The 21,476-nt window shown below is 31.2% G+C and overlaps 1 protein-coding gene across 1 annotated transcript; it reads right to left on the minus strand.

Moving 5' to 3' along the window:
- Positions 1-12,499: 12,499 nt before the first annotated feature.
- On the minus strand, positions 12,500-20,787 carry LOC128867544 (ecdysone receptor). Its single transcript, XM_054108858.1, has 5 exons — positions 20,763-20,787; positions 18,059-18,546; positions 17,801-17,944; positions 14,204-14,356; positions 12,500-14,096 (listed from the first exon to the last, which is right to left on the minus strand). Exons 1-5 carry the CDS (start codon positions 20,770-20,772, stop codon positions 13,188-13,190), a joined length of 1,704 nt encoding a protein of 567 aa, XP_053964833.1. The 5' UTR covers positions 20,773-20,787; the 3' UTR covers positions 12,500-13,187.
- Positions 20,788-21,476: the final 689 nt, after the last annotated feature.

The raw sequence follows: 21,476 nt of genomic DNA on the forward strand, positions 1-21,476 counted from the left end.
CGACTTTTTCACATGATCGAACCTGGACTTTGCCGGCCATTCAAAATTCATCAATCGATACCAAAAAACAAATTTTTTTTTTCTTTTGCAATATGAAACAATTCTTTGTATGGTCATACAATGTTTTTCGGCTTTGTTTCTGGACCACTTTAATATTCCTGTTTTTTATTTTTTGTGCTTTTACCCTGTACATTAAAATGTCAGCACATTTTGAAATGACGAAGAGCCGTTCCATGCGCCCCATCGCCTGTTGCTTCTAGTTGCAACTGCAATCGGCTGTTCAGCGTGCAACGTAGTTCATCCTTTTCTTTTTCTTTTCTACTTTCTTTTGTGGTGACATTCTAATGCACAAATCTTTGTTGTTATTCTAGTGCCACCACCTTTAATGAATGTGTCTTGTCATATGTTTTCGTGTTGGATAATTTTTGCTGTCTAAAGTTTCCAAAAGGCTTGCCTCTTCCCACATCCAACTGTCATTTGGCGCTTTCAAATTTTATGTGATGGATCATTTTTTGGTCTGTTTGCAACCAAATATAAGTAATGATAAGCGCTTTTACTTAGTTACAGTCGCGTCTACGCTATCGGAACAACTTAGGTTTATGTTCAGCTCCATTAGCGCTTTCTTCAAGCGTGTACGGGGTATAGTATTTTGTGCTGTAGAAACAAAAACTAAAATACTGAAATGCAAAAAAAAATCATAAAAAATAAACCGAGTTCTGGAACCAACTCAACGACAAAAGAGGTAAAATAAAACAAAATATGAATTTTATTATATTTTTTCAATAATTTTTCAACATTTTATTTTCTTCACTGTTTTCCACTGAAGTTCATTATCAACTTTTTCTGCATATATGTTTCTCTTCGCGCTTAACATTTAATATTAGTGTAGCAGCGTTGGTGCTGCATCGCATTTGCCACGTGCAACATTGCAAATATGTAAATTGCATTACAAAAAAAAATGTAATAATATTTTAATAAACATAATCATAATAATAATTATTAAACAAAAGTACAGTGGGTGTTTTACCATTACAGTTAAGAGCTCATTATTGTTTTTTTATATAGTATATTAAAAGCTTAAAACAGCGAAGGCAAATGACTGTCGCATTGGGCATTATTTTTGTTTTTGTATGCTATGTGTGTATAACTTGTAACGCTTGATTTAACTAATATTATTTAATAATTATATGCATTTTCTCTCCATTTAAATTTTTTTATTAAATGATTGAGGAATATTTAATTACAATTCACTGTGTTGTTGTTGTGTGTATGTGTTTTTTTTTCTTAGATTCTTCACTTATGTTTCATAATTAACTTTTGCATTTATATGTCGTATAATTAGGGTTAAAACTTAATTGGTAAATACTTAAATTAGGCATAAAGATAATGTTTAATTTATTATTAAAATTGTCAATTAAAAATACTAAAAAGTTTATATGCAAACGTATGTTTGTCGCTAATTGTAATGTTGTAAAGATAAATGTAAACATTTCCGATTGCAACGCAACTTGCATTTGCTGTTTAAAAGCATTTCTTTTCATATTTTTTTTTGTCACTGGCAAAGTTGGATTGACTTTGCTTTTTTTTTGTTTAAATAATACATACATACATGTAAGAATATTTTACATGCGCATAAAGCGGAAAACTTCATTTACAATTCTAAACGAATGCATGGAAAAAATAACGCATTTACAGTTAGGGGGGAAAAAATTGTTTGGAGGATAAAAATTTGAAAAGAAAATTCTGTATTAAAAAATGTTTATAGAAACCAGTTTGGAGAAACAAGTTTGGAGAAAAATATTTTGGAAAACAAATTTTTTACAAAAAATTTCTTTTATAAATTAGGGGCAAGAATTGTTTGGAAAAAAAATCTTACGAAAAAAAAATGTTTGTAGAAACAAGTTTGGAAAAACCAATTTTTGAAGAAAAACAACTTTGTAGGAAAAAAAAATGTTTACATTAGGGCGAAAAATTGTTTGGCGAAAAACAAAATTTTGTAAGAAAAAAATTTTTGTAGAAACAAGTTTGGACAAGCAAATCTTTGAAAAAAAAGTTGGGGGAAAAAAAATTTGAAAAAGAAACTTTGAACATTGAAGAAACAAAATGTTTGTAGAAACAAGTTTGGCGAAAAAAATTTGGAGAAAAAAAGGTTTGTAGAAAAAAAAACATGTTTTCATTAGGGGAAAAATTGTTTGGAGAAAAAAAATTTTTGAAAAAAAAGTTTTTGAAGAAAAAATTTTTTTGTAGAAACCAGTTTGGAAAAAACAATTTTTGGAGAAAAAAAGTTGGGAGAAAAACATTTTTGGAGAAAAACAGTTTTGTAGAAAAAATAGTTTTAACATTAGCGGCAAAAACTGTTTGGAAAAAAAAAATGAAAACAAATTTGCAGAAAAAAATGGAGGAAAAATTTTTCTTCAAAATTTGAAAAATTTCTAAAATTTATTTTCTCAAATTTTTCAAAATTTCTAAAATTTATTTTCTCAAATTTTTCAAAATTTGAAAAATTTCAAAAATTTATTTTCTCAAATTTTTCAAAATTTCAAAAATTTTGTTTTCTCCGATTTTTCTGGATTTTTTTTTTTTAACAGTTTTTACCCCTAATGTAAAAATTATTTTTTCTACAATTTTGAAAAATTTGAAAAAAAAAAATTTTTAACATTTTTTTAATTTTTTTCAATTTTTTTTTTTAATTTTTTTCAACTTTTTCCAAAATGTGTTTTTCTGCAAAACTTTTTTTTTTCAAACTTTTTTCTCCAAAAAACTTTTTTCTTCCAACAATGTCTCTTCAAAAATATTTTTACGCAAATTTTATTTTCTGCAAAACTTTTTTTCTTAAAATTTTTTTTCTGCAAACTTGTTTCTACAAAAAACTGTTTTGTTCCAAAAATTTTTTTGTAAAAAAAACAAAAGTTTGGACAAAAAAATGTTTGTTGTAGAAATAAGTTTGGAGAAAAAAAATTTTTTTGAAGAAACAAAATTTTTTTGGGAAACAAACTTTGGATAAAAGGATTTTTGGAAAAAAAATTGTTGGAAGAAATAAATTTTTTGGAGAAAAAAATATTTCGAGAAACAAAGTTTTTTTAAAGAAAAAAATATTTCGAGGAAAAAAGTTTTTTGGACAAAACAAAGTTTTGTTGTAGGAACAAGTTTGACGAAAAAAAAATGTTGGAGAAAAAAAATGTTTGTGGGAAGCAAACTTTGGAGAAAAAGATATTTCGAGAAAAAAATTTTTGTGGAAAAAAAATTTGTAGAAAAAAATGTGGAAACAAAAACTTTTGTAGAAAAAAAATGGAGAAAACATTTTTTTGTAGAAAACAAAATAAGAGAGAAAAAAAATTTTAGAGGAAAAATAATTTGGGGAAAAATAATTTAGAGAAAAAAATTGTCTGTTCAGTTCAGCTAGAGATTGCAGATTTTTCACAACAGCAAATTCATTTCGAATTGAGCGGATAGATGCAGCGACATATCCAGTTAGAATGTTGTCACCCTCAAAACTGAGTCAAACAAGTAGTTTCAAAGAGATTAATCAAAATAATGATGAATGCGAGCCTCGAGATATTCAATTCCAAAGAGAAATTTCTTTTTACCCGAAAAGACGGACAAAGCATTAATCATTAACTGTACAACTCAAGGATTCTCTAAGTCAGAGTAGATATTATTTTTATCCAAACCAGCTTCCAAAAGACATTCTTAACATTATTTCACCTGAATTTTCTTTACAAAAACGACCACCTAAAGTATCAGACAAATATGATTTAAAAACTCCAAAATTTTTGTGAAATGATATAAGAAAAGAAAAACCAAAAAAAAAATCAAAAATTTTCAGAGGTAAAAGAAAAAAATCAAATCAAAATATTATTTGAAAATAAAAAGTTTTGGATAAAAAAATTCAAAATATTAATTTTTTTTTATAAAATACATATATTACTATTTTGACACACACTGACTTTAATGTAAAAATGTTGATGGACTAAATAAAATTAGATATATTTTTCGTTTGCATTTTTCACCTCCGCTTTTACATAGTTTTATATTGTAGTTTCCAATAAAAACTATTTGTTTTTTAATTTATTTATACAAAATTGCACAATTTTCATTAATTCATTACATAACTCATAAACCAAGCTAATTTTTTACTACCGACTCCCTGGTTAAAAACACTGATACTTCAACAGTTTTTTCTTTAATTATATTAAACTAAAATATTATTAAAACTTATCAATAAAAACCTAGCTTTTAACTAAAGTATATAAAATTCCAAACAACATCCAAGTGTGAAGTGAAAAAAATTTATTTAAAAAATTTTAATTTAGTTTGCGTTTTCACGCTGTTTAAGCTATCAAAAAATAAGGCCATTTTTCTTTGAACTAAAAATTTGTTTAAGTAAAATAAAAAAAAACATTGCAATATTGCCAAAATTTTGTAAAAATAGTTATAATTTTTTGGTTAATTTAAAGTAAGATGTGGGTTTAAGAAAAAATGAGAGTTCATTAAAAAAACATGCGTGCATATGTGGATAGAATAAGTAATTTAATGTAATGAAATTTTGATTTTTTGCTTGCCATTCGAAGTTCGAAAAAATTTAGTCAGCCCAAAGCAAAACAGAGCATGTAAAAAAATATATATATATAAGTAGGTATTTATATATAAAATAATTGTTTGCAGTGTCAAGTTGTTAGCATAAAGAGTCAATTTGAGGTGTGCAAAAAAAAAGTTTGCACACAATTTAATAGATTTCTTGATATTTTTTCATTGCCTAAACGCTATATTTGTATTCTAATAGCTTAGCGCACAATGCACCAAAAATATTAATAAGTTAAAGTCTTTTGAGCGAAAAAAGTGATTGCAGGAATGGGCTATTTCGTGTGCTGATTTGTGTGAGTGAATGGATGAGAATTTATTTAAAACTGTTTAACGCTGCGAAAAATTTTAAAAGTTTTTTGTGAATTTGCAAATGTTTTGTACGAGTCTACGAGGGTGAAACAAAATGTTGGCGAGACTTGCAAACAAAATAAAAAAAATAAGAAACCAGTGTGCAATCGGTTATTATTTGTTCTTGTATTTACAGTAAGAAAAGTATAAAACAAAATTATTTTGTCATAATTTAAGTTAAAACTAAAAATTTAGTATTTGAATGAAAAGATTTCAATAGAAAAATGACAAAAATACAGAAATTCAAAAACATTTATTTAAAAAGTTTCACAAATGTAGAAAGTAAAAAAGTGTATATTGAGAAAAAATTGTAAAACAAAATAATTTAAATATTTTTTAAATTAAAACCAAAAGTTTATTTGAAGTTTTTTGAATGAAAATATTTTATAAGAAAAGTTACAAAAAGGTAGAAATTCAAAAAAAATTATTTGAAAAAAAAGTATAAAACAAAATTATTTTGACATTTTTTAAATTAAAACCAAAAATGTATACGAAGTGTTTTATATTAAATGAAAATATTTGGTCAGAAAAATGTTGAAATTCAGAAAATATTATGAAAGAAGAAAAAAGAAGAAGTTATTTTGACATTTTTTATTGTAAATTAAAACCAAAAATGTATACGAAGTGTTTTAAATGAAAATATTTGGTCAGAAAAATTAGAAAAATGTTGAAATTCAGAAAATATTATGAAAGAAGGAAAACAAAGAAGTTATTTTGACATTTTTTAAATTAAAACCAAAAATGTATACGAAGTGTTTTAAATGAAAATATTTGGTCAGAAAAATTAGAAAAATGTTGAAATTCAAAAAATATTTTGAAAGAAGGAAAAAAAAGAAGTTATTTTGACAGTTTTTAAATTAAAACCAAAAATGTATACGAAGTGTTTTAAATGAAAATATTTGGTCAGAAAAATTAGAAAAATGTTGAAATTCAAAAAATATTTTGAAAAAAGTATAAAACAAAATTATTTTGACCTTTCTTAAACTAAAAATAAAAATTCGTTTGGAGTTTTTTAAATGAAAAATTTCATTGGAAAATTCATGCAGAAATTCAAAAGAATTTGTTTCAGGTTTTTTGAACAAAAAAAAAATTGCATTTGAAAAGTTTCAAAAATATAGAAATTCAAAAAATTTGTCCAAATTCGCGCAATATTTCTTTTCTTATTCGAAACCATTTTTAAAATGTTAACTAACGACAGAGGTATTAAAAAAAGTTTATATTATAAAAATTGAGTTGCGAAGGAAAAATTCTTAAACATTTTATAAAAATTTTACCTACAAAAAGCTTTTGTTTTGTTAAACTTTTTTTTTGCTTCTTTGCTTTAAAACTTGAAATGAAATTTTTTAAAATGAAAAAAATATCTCTTCACATCCGTAAATTTTAAACCCGAATTTTTAACGAAAAACACAGGAACTTTGAAGTTTTATGAAAGTTGAATTCGAAAAGTGCGAACTACTGGAAAAAATTTTACTGCATAAAATGAATAATACAACAAATATTATTGACAAAAACAAAAAAAAAAGGTGGATAAACAATTTTTCTGAAAAACCAAAATATCAAATTACAAAAATACAAAATATTGAATAAAACGGAAAATTATTAAATTACAGAAAAACCAAATCAAAATATATGATTTTTAGTTGGAAATTCGGGGATCTGAAAAATGTATGAAAATAAAGCTTTCGAAGAAAGATTAGGTAAAACATTGTACATTTCACAAAAAAGTTTATTATAAAAAATAAAATATTATAAAAAATAAATATCTGAATTTCAAAATAAAAAAATGAATTTCTACACACAAAAAAAAATTAATTAAAAGAAAAAAAATTCTAGATTTCAAAATAAAAAAATATGAATTTCAAAACAAAAAAATCTGAATTAAAAAAAAAATCTGAAAAGCAAAAAAAATTCTAAATTTTAAAAAGAAATAAAAATTTTGATTTGAATTTCAAAGGAAAAAAATTTGATTAAATAAAAACTGAATAGCAAAAAACAAAAATTCTAAATTTTAAAACAAATAAAAATTTTGAATTTCAGAACAAAAAAAAAAAATTTGAATTAAAACCAACAGTTTAGTAAGAAAAAATTATTTTTTTTAGAAAAAAAATCCGTTAAGTCAAATTTTAATTTGTGTAATCAAACACTGCCAACAGCCTCTCAACCAACACAATCGCAACACCCAAATGTCTTTTAAAAAAATGTATGTGTATGTAAGAGCACATTTTTTATCAACCATTAATAAATTAATATTTTTTTAAATTGAAAGTTTTTTAATCAAATTCAGGTTTTTATAGCTCACTGTGCAAACTCCAATCACTTTTTCTTAAAATTTTTTTCTTTTCACGTAAAAACGTGACAAGCACGTGGAAAATTACGCTAATATTTCTTTAAAAAAATGTTGACATGCTTTCAATTTTTCTTTTTTAAATGCCTAATTTTTTTTCTAAAATTTCCACAAGTAAAGTGCTAAAGAAATAAAATTAAAAGCTTTACTGCGTATACATATAAATTTTTCCAAAAAGAAAAAAAATTTAATCATTAGATATGGATGGAAAATTAGTAAAAAAGAAATCGGATTGCCGCCAAAAATTAATTAATTTTTTTTAAGCTAATGCTAAAATGCCTTTTTCTATAAATGTATGTGTGCTTTTACATGTTGACGAAGCAATGCTCGAAAATTTTGTTTCTTACTGAAAATGTAAAAAGAGGAGGGAATAATGATGTATTGGTATTCTACTTTTACTATTTCGTAGATATATTTTTTGTTAATTTTTATTAAATTATTAATAAGTTTTTTGTATTTTGTTGCTTTTTTTTCGTTTCCTTTTGGTTTATTATTTCTATGTAGATTTAGTACTTGCTGCGCTAATATTAGTCTGATATTCACTTTTGTTGTTTTTGTTTTTGTTTGGTTTTATTAGTTAGTAAATATTTATTTTTGTTTTTATTTTTGTTTTTTCTACTTCACACATACTCCTTTAAAGAAAAGAGTATCTATTTTAAATGTTTAATTTTTAATATAAAAATCAGTCCAACTTGTCGTTTTATGTGTATGTGTGTGTGTTTAATTGCGTTTTTACTTTTACGAATAGTTTAATAATAAAAAAAAGAAAAAAAAAACAGCATGAATTACTAATTTTTTAAAACCTCTTTGAAATTCGTAAAAAAACCTATGCCACATAAAATGACTTTGCTATTTTTTATACTAACACTGAATTTTGCGCCTGTGTGTGTCACAAAATTTTTTAATGCATATTGAACTATTTTTCGTGCTATTTAGTTCGAAATGCAACCACATTATTGAATCTTGTCTTCAAATCAATTTAAATATTTTCTTTGTGAGGACAAACAAAAAAATTTTAATTTGAAATTGAAATTAATATGAAATTTATATATCACTTGCCGCTTTGTTAAGGCAAATTCTGTGTTGTCGATCATCAGATATCGAATTGCGAACATAAACAATTCATATTAAATAAATGTGAAATTGCAGGAGCACTCAATACCAAGTATTCGAAGAAATCAAATTACGAGTGATGAATTCGTTGGACTTCGTGCAAAATTCCTTTTATCTCCTGATCTCAGATTTTGTTCTAGATATTCTGGTAATATTATTCTGTTGGTAATTTATAATATCAGAAGTTATATTTTGCCAATTTAGCCATTCAAAAGTTATTATTAAGATTTCGGCGGCAAAAGGGGAGCACTTCGAAAATTTATAACCGAATTTTCTAATGCAATATTTTGCAATTATGAGAAAATATTTCGATGCAGAATCAATTGAGAGTAACATTTCTTAACAAATTTATTTTTATTGTAAAAAATCTCAAAAAAAAGAAAGAAAAAAAAAACATTATACAATTTCAAAACACTGCACGCAAAAACGACTGAAGAAAAACTGTCCGAAAAAGTGTATAAGAGTATTCCAATTTAAACAAAGTCGCCGAAAAGCGTTTCAATATATTGAAATCTACAAACAAAAATTTCGAACTTAATTTCATTGGCCGCTCAAAGGAATGACCAGAGATGACGCCATTTGAAAATAAAAAATATTTTCAGAAAAATGAAATCGAATATTTTTAGAAAATTGAAGTTTAATATTTTCAAAAAAATGAAATTGAGTATTTTCAGAAAATTGAAATTTAATATTTTCAGAAAAATGAAATTTAATACTTTCAGAAAAATGAAATTGAATATTTTCGTAAAATTGATCTTTAATATTTTCAGAGGATTGGCATTGAATTAATATTTTCTTGAAAACTCAAAATCCAAATAAATATTATTAAAGCTAACTAAAATAAAAAAACACCCCGCTGAAATTCGAAAGTGACATAATTTAAAATTGGTTTTATATAAAAGATTAGTTTTTTTTTCTTCAAAAAATCTTAGATTTTTTTTTTAAAACCCTTCATTTTTTTTTTAAACATTCTTAAATTTTTTTTTCTTCAAAAACGCTTAAATTTTTTTTTTCAAAAAATCTTAAATTTTTTTTGCTTCAAAAACCCTTAAATTCTTTTTTCTTCGAAAGCTCTTACATTTTTTTTCTTCAAAAAATCTTAAATTTTTTTTTCCTTCAAAAACTCTTAACTTTTTTTCTTCAAAAAATCTTACATTTTTTTCTTCAAGAAATATTAAATTGTTTTTCTTCAAAATATCTTAAATTTTTTAGTTTTTGGTTTTTCAATAAATCTAAAAATGTTTGAAAGTATTTTGAAAGCAGTTGAAGCGCCATATTTCAAATAACAGCAATACAATCGAAGACGTTTTATTTAAACACAATTTTCAGTAGAGCATAAATTTTCGAAAATTCTCATGTTCGAAAACGATATTGATGATCGGTAGAAATTATATCTCAATGGAAAAGCCATTGAATGTTCTATCCACATTCTTCTTGTTTGTATAAAAAATAATTACTTTGCAACTTTTTTGAAAACCTGTCAGCATAAGATTTGAAAAAAAACAGCATTTTTTACCACTTTACTTAGTTCTGGTTGGTGTTGATGCATTTGCTACTACAACACCAACCCACTACCGGCTTAAGTTACTAACCATTTAGAGAGGATTGCTGCTATTACAACAATAAAAACTACAAGCCCCGCGCGTTAGTGGCAGAGTGCACATTTAGGTGATTCACAAGACGCCGTTAGTGTCATGAAGTTTTAACGCTTCAATAAATGTTTAAAGAACTTGAAAGCACAATCAAATATTTTCTAACTGTGGGAAAATTGCTAATATGATTTAAGCGATGCCTTACGCATCACCTAAATATATTTTTAGCCGTTTAAAGTTTGCGCCACTAACGAGACCCTTGTGAACACCCCAATTTTATTTTTTTAGTTTGCCCGACTACTAATGCATATCACCCGCCTGCGGCCCTGGTCGCTATAAATTGTGCATAAAAAAATTTTTGAATACAATTAAATTTAAGATGAGTTTCATTTTTATGTGGCTTTGCAAGTAATTTTTATAAGATCTGATATTTCAGTGTCTGCTTTCGATGACAATGTAAAAAATTTGATGTTTCAATGACAGAAAATTTGATATTTCAGTGCCTGCTTTCGATGACAAAAAATTTGATATTTCAATGCCAGTCTATCGCTTCAGCGTTGCTGAAATGTTTGCAACTAATTTTTCAACTTTTCACTTTTAACAAAACAACCTACAATAATTTAATTATTTTTGAAATTTGCCACTTTGCATCTCTTAAGCATTAAATTGCTGATTTTTCAGGTAAAATTTCAGCTTTTAATCCTTAGCAGCTGTACCTTAGAAATTAATTTTTCCATGAAAGTTTAGCATTTATTGACTCAAAAGCAAAAATTTGCTCGCAATCAAAAATCTTGTTTTTTTTTTTCGAAAATCCTCAGATACGATTTTTAAAATTTTAAAATGTGTTTTTTTTTTGCAAGGCACTTCACACTGACAGGTTTTGTAGCATTCGCGGTGTCCAGCCAAGGCACTATGAACAGCTGGTTGCAGTAGTGCAAAAACAGCAAGAACAATATAATATTTGGTTTTTGCTTTTGGTCACTATAATGCCAAAATCTATAAAGAAATACTGATAGCTTGAAGTAATTAAAAAAAAATTACAATTTAGAGACCAAATAAATTGAAAAAAGAAATTACAATTCGGAGACCAAATAAATTGAAAAAAAGAGACCAAATAAATTTAAAAAAAATTAATTCAGCTGCTCTACTGCTACTACCTGTTTAATGTGCCTCGTACCCAACTCTTATTTTTTTATTTAAATATTTTTGATTTTTTTCAGACGCCTGATTTTCGAACTTCCAACTGCTCTTGCATCGCGCTTTGAATATTAATTTCATTATATTTTCAAAAAAGTGACAGTAGTAAACAAAAAGTGATAGTTTCGAGTAATAAAAGAAAACAATTACAGTTTTAAATGGCAACAAATCAAATCAGCATTAATTTTGTTATATTTTCAAAAAAGTTGTCCAGCTTGAATAAGTGACTTGAGACGCGCTTGAGAAAAAGGTGCAGCTTGTAATCAACGCTTAAAAGCATATAACTTTTTTTGAACTTCAAACTGTAGTATGTTCAAAGTATATTTTTTGAACTTCACACCAACTTTGACTCAACAATGTGGATGCACATAGAAGCCAAGTTTTTCAGATATTAATTTCTTCATATTAAATTGCATGAAATGCTGGCGTGTATGGAATTATTGTGTCGATAAATAGCAAAGTGCATTTTATGTTTGATTTTTTTTTTTAATTTCTATACCAATTTTTTCTACAAATTTCATTGCATAGTTTCGTAATATTGTTTTTGTTTTAAGTAAAATACAGTTTTTTGTTTTTTGTAATTTCTGCGTCTGAAAATTTCAACAATCTATTTCTTTATTTGCAGTATTACACAACAATATGACAAAAAATGTGTTTTGTAATTAAAATACAAAAATTAATATTTAAAATCAATAAATGTTTATGTGGTTTGTATATGTATGTTTTTAAAGTCAATAAAAGTAAGTTTAAGCGCTAATAATTAATTGCATAATAATTAATTAAAAAAAATTAATATTTTCATCTTTTATACATGCCATGATGCTATAAACTACAAACAATTTTCACATATTTTTTAAGAAAAATATCTTTCTTAATTCTCACTTACTTTTACTCATTGTTTTTCAACTCGTTTCTGTTTTAGTTTTCATCTTCAGCTCATTCAGTGGCTGTGTTTATTTATGTGTGTGTGTATATGTTTTTTGAGTGTATATTGTGTTCGTGTGTGTTTGTGTGTTTTCGCTTAACTTGCTATTAGACGTAGACTATGTTTGTTGTATGCATCTTTAATGTTCGCTTTTACACATGGAACCGCTGGCTACACCTAAATGTATGCTATGTACGCTACAAATTATTTTTTATTTTATTTTATAATTACAACTACATACTATACGAGTGAGTAGTACTTTTGCTCCGTTTTTTTTTTTACAATAAGTTTGTTATATTCTCATATTTTTCTTCTCCTCTAAATTTGTTTCAATCTTTGCTTCAAAACGAACAAAAACTTGAACATATCGCCTAGGGTTTTTCAGATTTTTCTTCATTTAAATGTATAAATACAAAATGGTGTGCGCGTGCGTTCTGTGACAGTTTGGTAAACGTCGATAATAATTTACATTAATTTTTTGTTTTGCTTTCATCTTTGCCTCCCATGCACCGCCACAACGCCTGCACACGCCTTCACTTAATCACTAAATAACTGCAGTTTTTTGTTTTGGCTTGTACAGTAAACCAACAAAATTTAACGTACACGCCCTACATATACATATGTGCCCTTGTCCGCCCCGCTACAACAGTGCACATTTGCTTTTCTTCTATGTTCACTAATTTCCTTAATTGCTTGTCTAGCTGCCATACACTCAGGCCAATCGCGCGTGCAGCGCAGCACTGCGCAGCGCCCACTCCCCACCGCTTAACAACAAACAAAAGCTTAATATTAAACCAAACAAAAGGGTGCGCCACGCTCGCCGTGTACATCAAATAACTCCCCGCCTCTCTCTCTCCTATTAGCTGCGTTCCCATCACTCGAGCCCATGACCGCCGCTGCCGCCGCCGACGCCCCGCTGCATAGCTTTAACACTAACTCCCCTGCTCGCGTGCACGACGAGATCACCACCATTAATAGAATCATCCATACTGTCATCCATGTTGTCATCGTCGTCGTGTATCACACGGCTGCCACTGCCTGCGTTCGCGAGCAGCAGCGTATGTTGCTGCACATGCGCGTGCTGCTATGCAGCCGTATTATTGTCGCCGCCACCCATCAGATGCTCCTGCTTCAGTTGTATGCCCATCATGTGGTGGTCACCAGATAGCTGCATACCGATTAAATGTTCCGACTTGAGCGTCAGATTGCCGCCGATGCCAATGCCACTACCGGGCCCCATGATGTACTCCTGCTTTAGTGGCATGCCGTATATGCTCGATGTACCCGCCGCCGTCGCTGACGACAAGCCACCATTCAAGCCGATCGATGACGATGTGACGGGCGTGGAGCTGGGCGAGTGATTTGCAAAGTTGCTGCCACTACCGCTGACCATATCCGTTGGTGAGGCAGATGATGAGCTTGCTGCCGCCGATGTGGATGTGGTGGCGATTGCTGCATTTACCTCTAGACTTTCGCGTTCCGCTTGCGTCGCTTGTATGTGTGATTGCACGGAGGGTGGCACCGCATGTACGTCCCAGATTTCTTCGAGGAATTTCGGCAGTTTACGATTCTTCAATTTTAACGAGAAACACATTTCGGCATTCTGATTGCCCAGCGTGCGCAACTCGGTGAGAATGGAGAGTAATTTGGCGAAGAAGACGAGACTCATCGAATCGCCGCAATGCCGATTTAATATATAAACGCGCAGCGTATTGATGTAGTAACTTTGTATCGCTTCGACTAGTTCGGCCTGTTCAAGTCCCGGCCGATCGGAGAAGATCACAATGGCAGTGAGGAGCGCGTATTCGACGTTGTCGACCTTCATCGAGTACATCTGCCGACAGAAATGCAATAGATCCTCAATATTATCGGCCACACCGGCCATTTTGTACGCATCACGCGTATATGAACGATTATTGGCGAAGAATATGGAATCCGAATTGTGATCGTAGCGTCGGGCCATGCGCAACATCATCACCTCCGATGAGCAGGCCTGTGTTGGAAGAGAAATGGAAGAGAAATCAGTACACGAATAGTAAATCATAGATGTGAGTAGATTGGGAAAATGCACTAATTACATACTCGTATATATGCGCTTACCTTAAGCAACGTGATTTGATCCTCTTGTGGAATTTTTGTAAATGCCGGTAAACCTTTTGCAAATTCCACAATAAGTTGTACTGTCAAAATGGTAATTTCGGTTATATGCCGAAAACTGATATCATTTGGGCTTTCATTTTCATCGGGGGTGCTCTGTGGAACGTAAAAAAGATTTATGTGAATCAGTTTGGAATATATGACAGAAATGTAATGTTTTTTATATTTTCATTGAAGAAAAATTGTTTAAATATTATTAAAATTTATTAAAATTTCTCTTTGTAGTCATCCGGCTTTGGTTTTAGAAGCGCTTTAAAAAATTATCGTTACAGGAAAGATGAAAATTAAATTATTGATTCACAGGTCATCAGTCTATTAGTTTGTTTGCTACCGTAGAGTTTGTTCTAATGGTTGGTCAACTGAAGCGGGTAGGCCTAAAAATTATGGCCCTGAATGATGATGGGTACTTTATAAGCCAGAATCAGTGGCTCGGTATAATGGTAGTCGTTTTACAGGCCGTCAAACTAAATACGAAATATGTACAATATGTAGCTAAATAAGATCACTCTAAATGAATTTCTGGAATTCGAATAACAAGGTAATTAGTCTAATGGCTGACGTTTAGATTTTAAGCTCAAATAAAATAGACCAAAATTTATCTTTCAAAAGATCACTCTGAGTATGAAGGCAATTCGTTTCAGGATGATCATTTGAAAGATCGTTCAACCTCAAAATAAAAGACAAAAAGATAATCGCTTTAAACGATGATAGCTGCCTATTTCACAAACCTGAAACGAAGCCAATCTTCGAAACGAACGTTAAGATCAGAAATAAACAGTTCGATCCAAAGATCTGTTCAAAGGTGATCGTTATAAAGCTTGTAAACTGTAGATCATCATCATCATGAGACAGCGTTAAAGTTTGGGGTGAGCTTTAGCTTCATCAACTAGCCTTTTCCTCGTTACACGATTCAAGGCATCAGACCACCAGTAATGTATTTTCAGTTTCTTAATATCTTCAATGCTAGCCTCGAGTCAGCGCTTTCTTTATATTTTCCCTTACATGTGACCGCCAGTGCGTTGTAATTTAAGAAGGATTTTTGGCGACGTTCCTTACTCAGCCGCATTACATGACCTAATCATTTGAGTTGTTGCGATTTGACGAACTTAACGACATCTTTCACTTTGCAAATTCGCCGCAGCTTCTCGTTTTATCTTATTCTATAACAACGGTCCTTACACTTTTCGTAAGACTCTTCTTCCGAAAGTTCGGAGATTTTGTTCAGCCTAGACTAACATTACCCATGACTCCCGGCCTCCGTCAAGAAGACGTCTCTTCATAGAACTGAAGATAATAGACCTAAATGATGAACGCGAATAGTCGTCGTTTTAAGGATTGGTCTAAGGTCTAAAGACAACTAATAAATGTTAGAAGGAACAACTTGAGGTTTGAAATAAAATTGTAGTAGCTATGCATAAACATGAGTTAGAGATTTAGTTAAGCATTACACCGTGCGACAAAAGTCAACTATTTTTGTTAAACAGAATAGGTATATACAAGGTGGCGCAAAATTAATCACCCTATGGAAAGATTTTTAATTTTTGCAAATGGCGTTGTACCTGAGTTATATTTGACACTTGTAAAGTAGACAGCTGCGGTATACAAACAAGCAATGGAGCGTCGAGTAAGAGTCAAAATAGAAAATTTCATCACTCAAAATATTTTTTTGTTTAATTTATTCAAAAAGCTATTCAAAAACAAAATAATAAATAATTTTGCGCCACATTGTATATTTCTCATATTTTTAATTTTAATTTAATTTAATATAATTAAATAATTTATTAATTTCTTTAGCGGAATGTTTAACTAATAGGACTATGAATAAGTTCGTGCGGTTTTTTTACGAAATTTGAAACTTTATTGACGTAAAATGGTTACAAATTTAATATTCAAAATATTGTCCATCGCTTACTACTACTTTTTCCCATCTTTCTGGCAATTCACGGATTCCCTTTGTGAAAAATTCGGTCGGTTTTGCCGCAATCCACGAATCGATCCATTTTTTGACTTCATCGTAATTACGGAAGTGCTGGTCAGCCAGGCCATGTTGCATCGATCGGAAGAGATAGTAATCGGATGGCGCAAGGTCTGGACTATACGGCGGGTGGGGTAGGACATCCCATTTGAGCGTTTCTAAGTATGTTTTGACCACTTGTGCAACATGTGGCCGAGCATTGTCATGTTGCAAAATAACTTTGTCGTGTCTATCGGCGTATTGCGGCCGTTTTTCTCGCAGTGCTCGGCTCAAACGCATCAATTGTCGTCGGTAGACATCCCCCGTAATCGTTTCATTCGGTTTCAGTAGCTCATAATACACAACACCCAGCTGGTCCCACCAGATACACAGCATAACCTTCAGGCCATGAATATTCTGCGCCGACGTCGATGTTGAAGCATGGCCAGGGTATCCATACGTTGCCCGACGTTTTGGATTGTCGTAATGGACCCACTTTTCATCGCCAGTCACAATTCGATGCAAAAAACCCTTTCTTTTGTGCCGTTGAAGCAGTTGTTCGCATGCCATAAAACGGCGTTCAACGTCTCTTGGCTTCAATTCATACGGCACCCAATGGCCTACCTTTCGGATCATTCCCATGGCTTTTAAACGTTTGGAAATGGTTGATTGATCAACTCCCAAAGTTTTTGCAACCTCTTCTTGCGTTTGAGCCGGATCTTGATCGAGCAATTCCTCCAATTCGGTATCCATGAACTTTGGCGGCGCACCCTCGCGTTCTTCGTCTTCCAAGCCAAAATCACCACTTTTAAAGCGTGCAAACCACTTCTGGCACGTTCGCTCAGATAGAGCATGCTCACCGTAAACTTCCACCAAGATACGATGACTTTCGGCTGCTTTTTTCTTCATATTAAAATAATGAAGAAGAATTCCCCGCAAAAACACATTATTTGGCACGAAATTCGACATTTTCAAGTGTGGTAAAAATATTGTTGTTTACGCTTCAAATAAAAAACTTATACTGACGTTTGTGCCTTACGACAGTAGCTCTCCAATGAATGTTTGGAAATGTGGATCGATGGAATAATAATCAAGTTACGCCATCTGTTGTAAAACCATAACGAACTTATTCATAGTCCTATTATTATTTTTGCGTAGAAGTTCACCCATCTCCTCTCGTCAGAAGAATGAAGTTGAAGTTCGTTAAAAAGGAACCCTTTTTAATAACTGTATTTATCCAATATAGTAGAGTGGGTTTAAGTATTTAAAGCTTTGAAACTTGTAAATCCTCTAAAAAATTCAGTTGATCAGAAATTGAAAACCTGAGTAGGCAGCCATACTCTATAAAATCCATAATTTCACATGCACTTGCAATTTTTCCTGGTTAACCTTTACTATGGGCCGCTATTATATTTTTACTTATCACAATCATTATTTCATCACGAAACTGTATGGGTGCAGCCTATAGAGCTTTAGTAGTTTGAACTTTTAATTTGCTTTCCAAAAACGTGGATTCGAAAATGTTTTAACCCTTACTTTTTTATTCTAACCGGTACCTCATCGAATTGTCTTGACAATTTACTTACCATAATACGCTTGAGATCTTCCTCCGATGGCTGTTCGTAGCCATCCTGATACCAGATCAACTTGTATATAACCGCCAACTGGTTGCGTGTAAGCGGCGGAATGTTACTCGCCTTGCACTTGGCCACAATATCATCAGGTAGCAACTGTAATAATGAATTAAACAATCAATTACTTTACAATTCTTTCAAATTACCAATATTTAATTTTTTTTTATTTTATTTAATTTTTTAAATTTTTTTTTTACGTTTTGCACTTACCGGACATGTTGGATGCGACGGCTGTTCGCAATTCATCAGTTCGAGTATTTCATTTTTTATCGATTCACTCTTACAAACAATAGGCGAATTACCAGTTGTTTGTTTCTCCTTTTCTTTTTGCGCTTTCTTTTCACGTCGCTTCATAGCGCATTGATTCTCCGGCACTACACATTCCGGTCGCATGCCTACCGCTAGGCATTTCTTCAGTCTACACTCTTGACATTTACGTCGCATATACATGTCCATTTCACAGGAGTGCCCAAATTTACAACAATACACAGCATTCTTCGTGACACTGCGCCGAAAGAAACCCTTACAGCCTTCGCAGGTGAGCGCATTGTAATGATAGCCGGATGCCCGATCGCCGCACACCAGACACAGCTCCTCCTGGAGACGCGGCGCTGGACCCTTTTTGATCTTTTTAACATCACAACTTTCATTGGCCGAATAGCCATTGAGACTGCTCGACGGCGAGAGATCATCGCGACCTAAAAACGAAATAAGGAATAAGAGAATAGAGATTAATTAAATGATGATGATGAATTGATAGCTAGGGAAGAATTTTTGAATTGACTTAATTGGAGTTGATTATATACAACAGGTTTGAGAGATTGCTTGATTTAAAAAAACAAAAACAGTAAAAATGCAAAAAAAAAATATTTTATTAGATTTTCATTTCATACCGCTCGAGTTATACAAAAAAACCTATTTTCTGAATTTTTATTCATTTCACAACAATTTGAAAAACTTTATTGACATGAGTTAGAAAACAAGTGACATGGCTAATTAAAAGGTTTTACTGTATCATTTCTTTGAATTTCTTCACAGGTGTTTAGCCTTTTAATTACAATTTCTAAGAATATTTTTATTTTTCGTATGTTGTTTATAGCTTTTAAACTTTTTTATATAAATAAAATTGCCGTGCATTCGTTGGAAAATGCGCAACACCATCGAGGAAAAAAATTAAAAAATCAATGGGATGTTTTTAGAAATTTTTTAGAAACTTTCGTCTTGCACTTCACTAAACTAAAATTATAAAAGAAACACTCAATCATATTTTAACAACTCATAAGATAAATTGTAGCGTGACATTAAACAACATCACATATACATAGGGCATATCCCACGAGAGATTAAGGACCTGAAGAAAAAGATGACGTATACAGATGAGAAGTAGTCATCCCATATCTGTTTAGCATCTCATCACATTGTCAAATGCTATATTTAGCATCAAATCGCACTCTGTCATATTATTATGCATATGATATTATTATCCGTATAATTCCACTTCCATAGCCAGTACAATGCTAGGTATATGACTATAAACAAATCGCATACCTGTAATTACATCTCATGATGCCATCACATGACCTGATATCACACCGTATCCTCACATCCATCATATCACACCATCTCATAATACGCATTTTTTATATGTATGGATATGTATAGTATACTATATAGTATATATATAGTACATACAATAGACAAAAATAACATGGCTCATCACGTGATGTCATCACATGACCTCATATCACATCGTATCACCAAATCATATCACACCATTTCGTAATTCGCTTTTTTTAACAACAGCCCACAATCACAACGGCTCATCACGTGATGTCATCACATGACCTCATATCACATCGTATCATCACATCATATCACTTACTGCTATTTTACGTGTATAAAATTATCATGTCTTTACTTGACAAGCAATTTGCGCAACACATCACACCATCAAATAACTACAAATTACACCGCAGCATATCGAACATTGCAAGATGCAAGTTGAGAATGCGTCAATGAACAAAAATCATTATACGGCGAGCAAGCAGTACCCGTAAAAACTGGTGCGGTGTATTTTTTCGAGGTCGTTCTGCGCTCACCTCCGAATTCCGGGTAGGTCGTTCAAAAGCAGTTGTTGTGCGAGAAAATATTGATGTTTTGCACGAAATAATTGAGCGAAATCATCAAGCCACATACACATAACACGCGATTGAGACATTCTTGGGCATTGGTATGATGACAATCAATAAGATTTGGCTTGATCAGCATGCACCTGGACAAAGTGCTTCGAAGATTGATTCAAAATAAATGCAAATGTGTATTGAACGCCGCGGGGGATGTTTTGAAACACAATGAAACTACGTTCGCTCCCACCAATGTTCGTTTTTCCATTGTTAGGCCAGAAACATAAATAGCAGCCCTCGTAAGTTGCTTCGTTTGCTGTGAAAACCTTTAAAAATCACTTACACAGTATTCACAAACTGCTCATATACGTTTTTTCACTATTACCAACGATAACACCTCAAATCACATTACAAATAATTTCACGTCAAATGAAATCCGGAAAATTTTTGTTGCTCAAGAGGTTCAAAAATTGTATGTAGTCAACACCATTCCCTATTCATATATCTTCAACACCAGAACTATTTTTATTTTAGCTTCACTCAACAGGTGACTTGTATATTGAACTGACGCACGTGTCCACAAATGTTACAACAACAACAATGCCAGCAAAAAATATCCGAGTTTAGACGCGTTCATACAAGAAAACATAAGACAGGCAAAATAGCTAAGCACAGCATAAACACACATACAAATAACAAAAAAACATCACGAACAGGTTCATATAGAGCATAGACACATAACCAGACACAAAGTGCAAACACTGACAACTGAGCAACGACACGATATTTACCTGTGAGCATATTTGACGCACCGCATCAATTCAAGAATATTTGCTTGAACACGCGCTTCGAGCACTACTTGGATGTAGAAGTAAATATACTTTTAGAAAGTAATACTTTTCAATAATTCAATATTTGAGAGATGTCAAAGGCTTTGAATTGGAATTTCTTTATTAGCGACGCAAAATAATATGTACTTATACACTCCAACAAAGGAATACCCCCGCCGAAAATGTGCGAATTGCGACAGCGATTACGAGTATTTCAAAACAAAACGCAAAACGACGCGGCCAACAGACTAGCGGCACTGAACTGAGCCGGTGAAGATGAATGGCAAAAGGCACAGCGACATCAAATAAAATATACAAGTAAAATATGAAGAAATAAAAAGAAAATGAAAAACAAAATATATGTGAATGCTTATATTGAAAATGTGTGAGATTTCTCTCTTTTTCACACACACGCGCACGCACACATACCCGAGCATGTATGGTTAACAATGACTAAATGAAGGTCTCACGAATTGAGCGCGACCTGATTGTCAGCCACAATTTAAACCAAAAATTTATCGACAGTCAGCAAGCCAGCCAGCCAAGGCGTATGAGTAATCGGCATAAGACGAAAATAAACAAAATAAGTAGACAAAACGATCGAATGTCTGAGCGACTGAGCGACTGGCTGGGCGACTGAACGACTGAATGGTTGACGTAGAGTCAATATTAAGC

The sequence above is a fragment of the Anastrepha ludens genome, chromosome 6 (assembly GCF_028408465.1).
Source record: "Anastrepha ludens isolate Willacy chromosome 6, idAnaLude1.1, whole genome shotgun sequence".
NCBI lineage: Eukaryota > Metazoa > Arthropoda > Insecta > Diptera > Tephritidae > Anastrepha > Anastrepha ludens.

Bases quoted from the DNA above. Each gene is read 5' to 3' on its own strand.
- LOC128867544 (XM_054108858.1), bottom strand. The intron at 17,945-18,058 runs GTAAGTGCAAAA...TCATTATTACAG, and splicing joins CGTCGCATCCAACATGTCCG to TTGCTACCTGATGATATTGT. The intron at 14,097-14,203 runs GTAAGCGCATAT...CTTCCAACACAG, and splicing joins ATCAAATCACGTTGCTTAAG to GCCTGCTCATCGGAGGTGAT.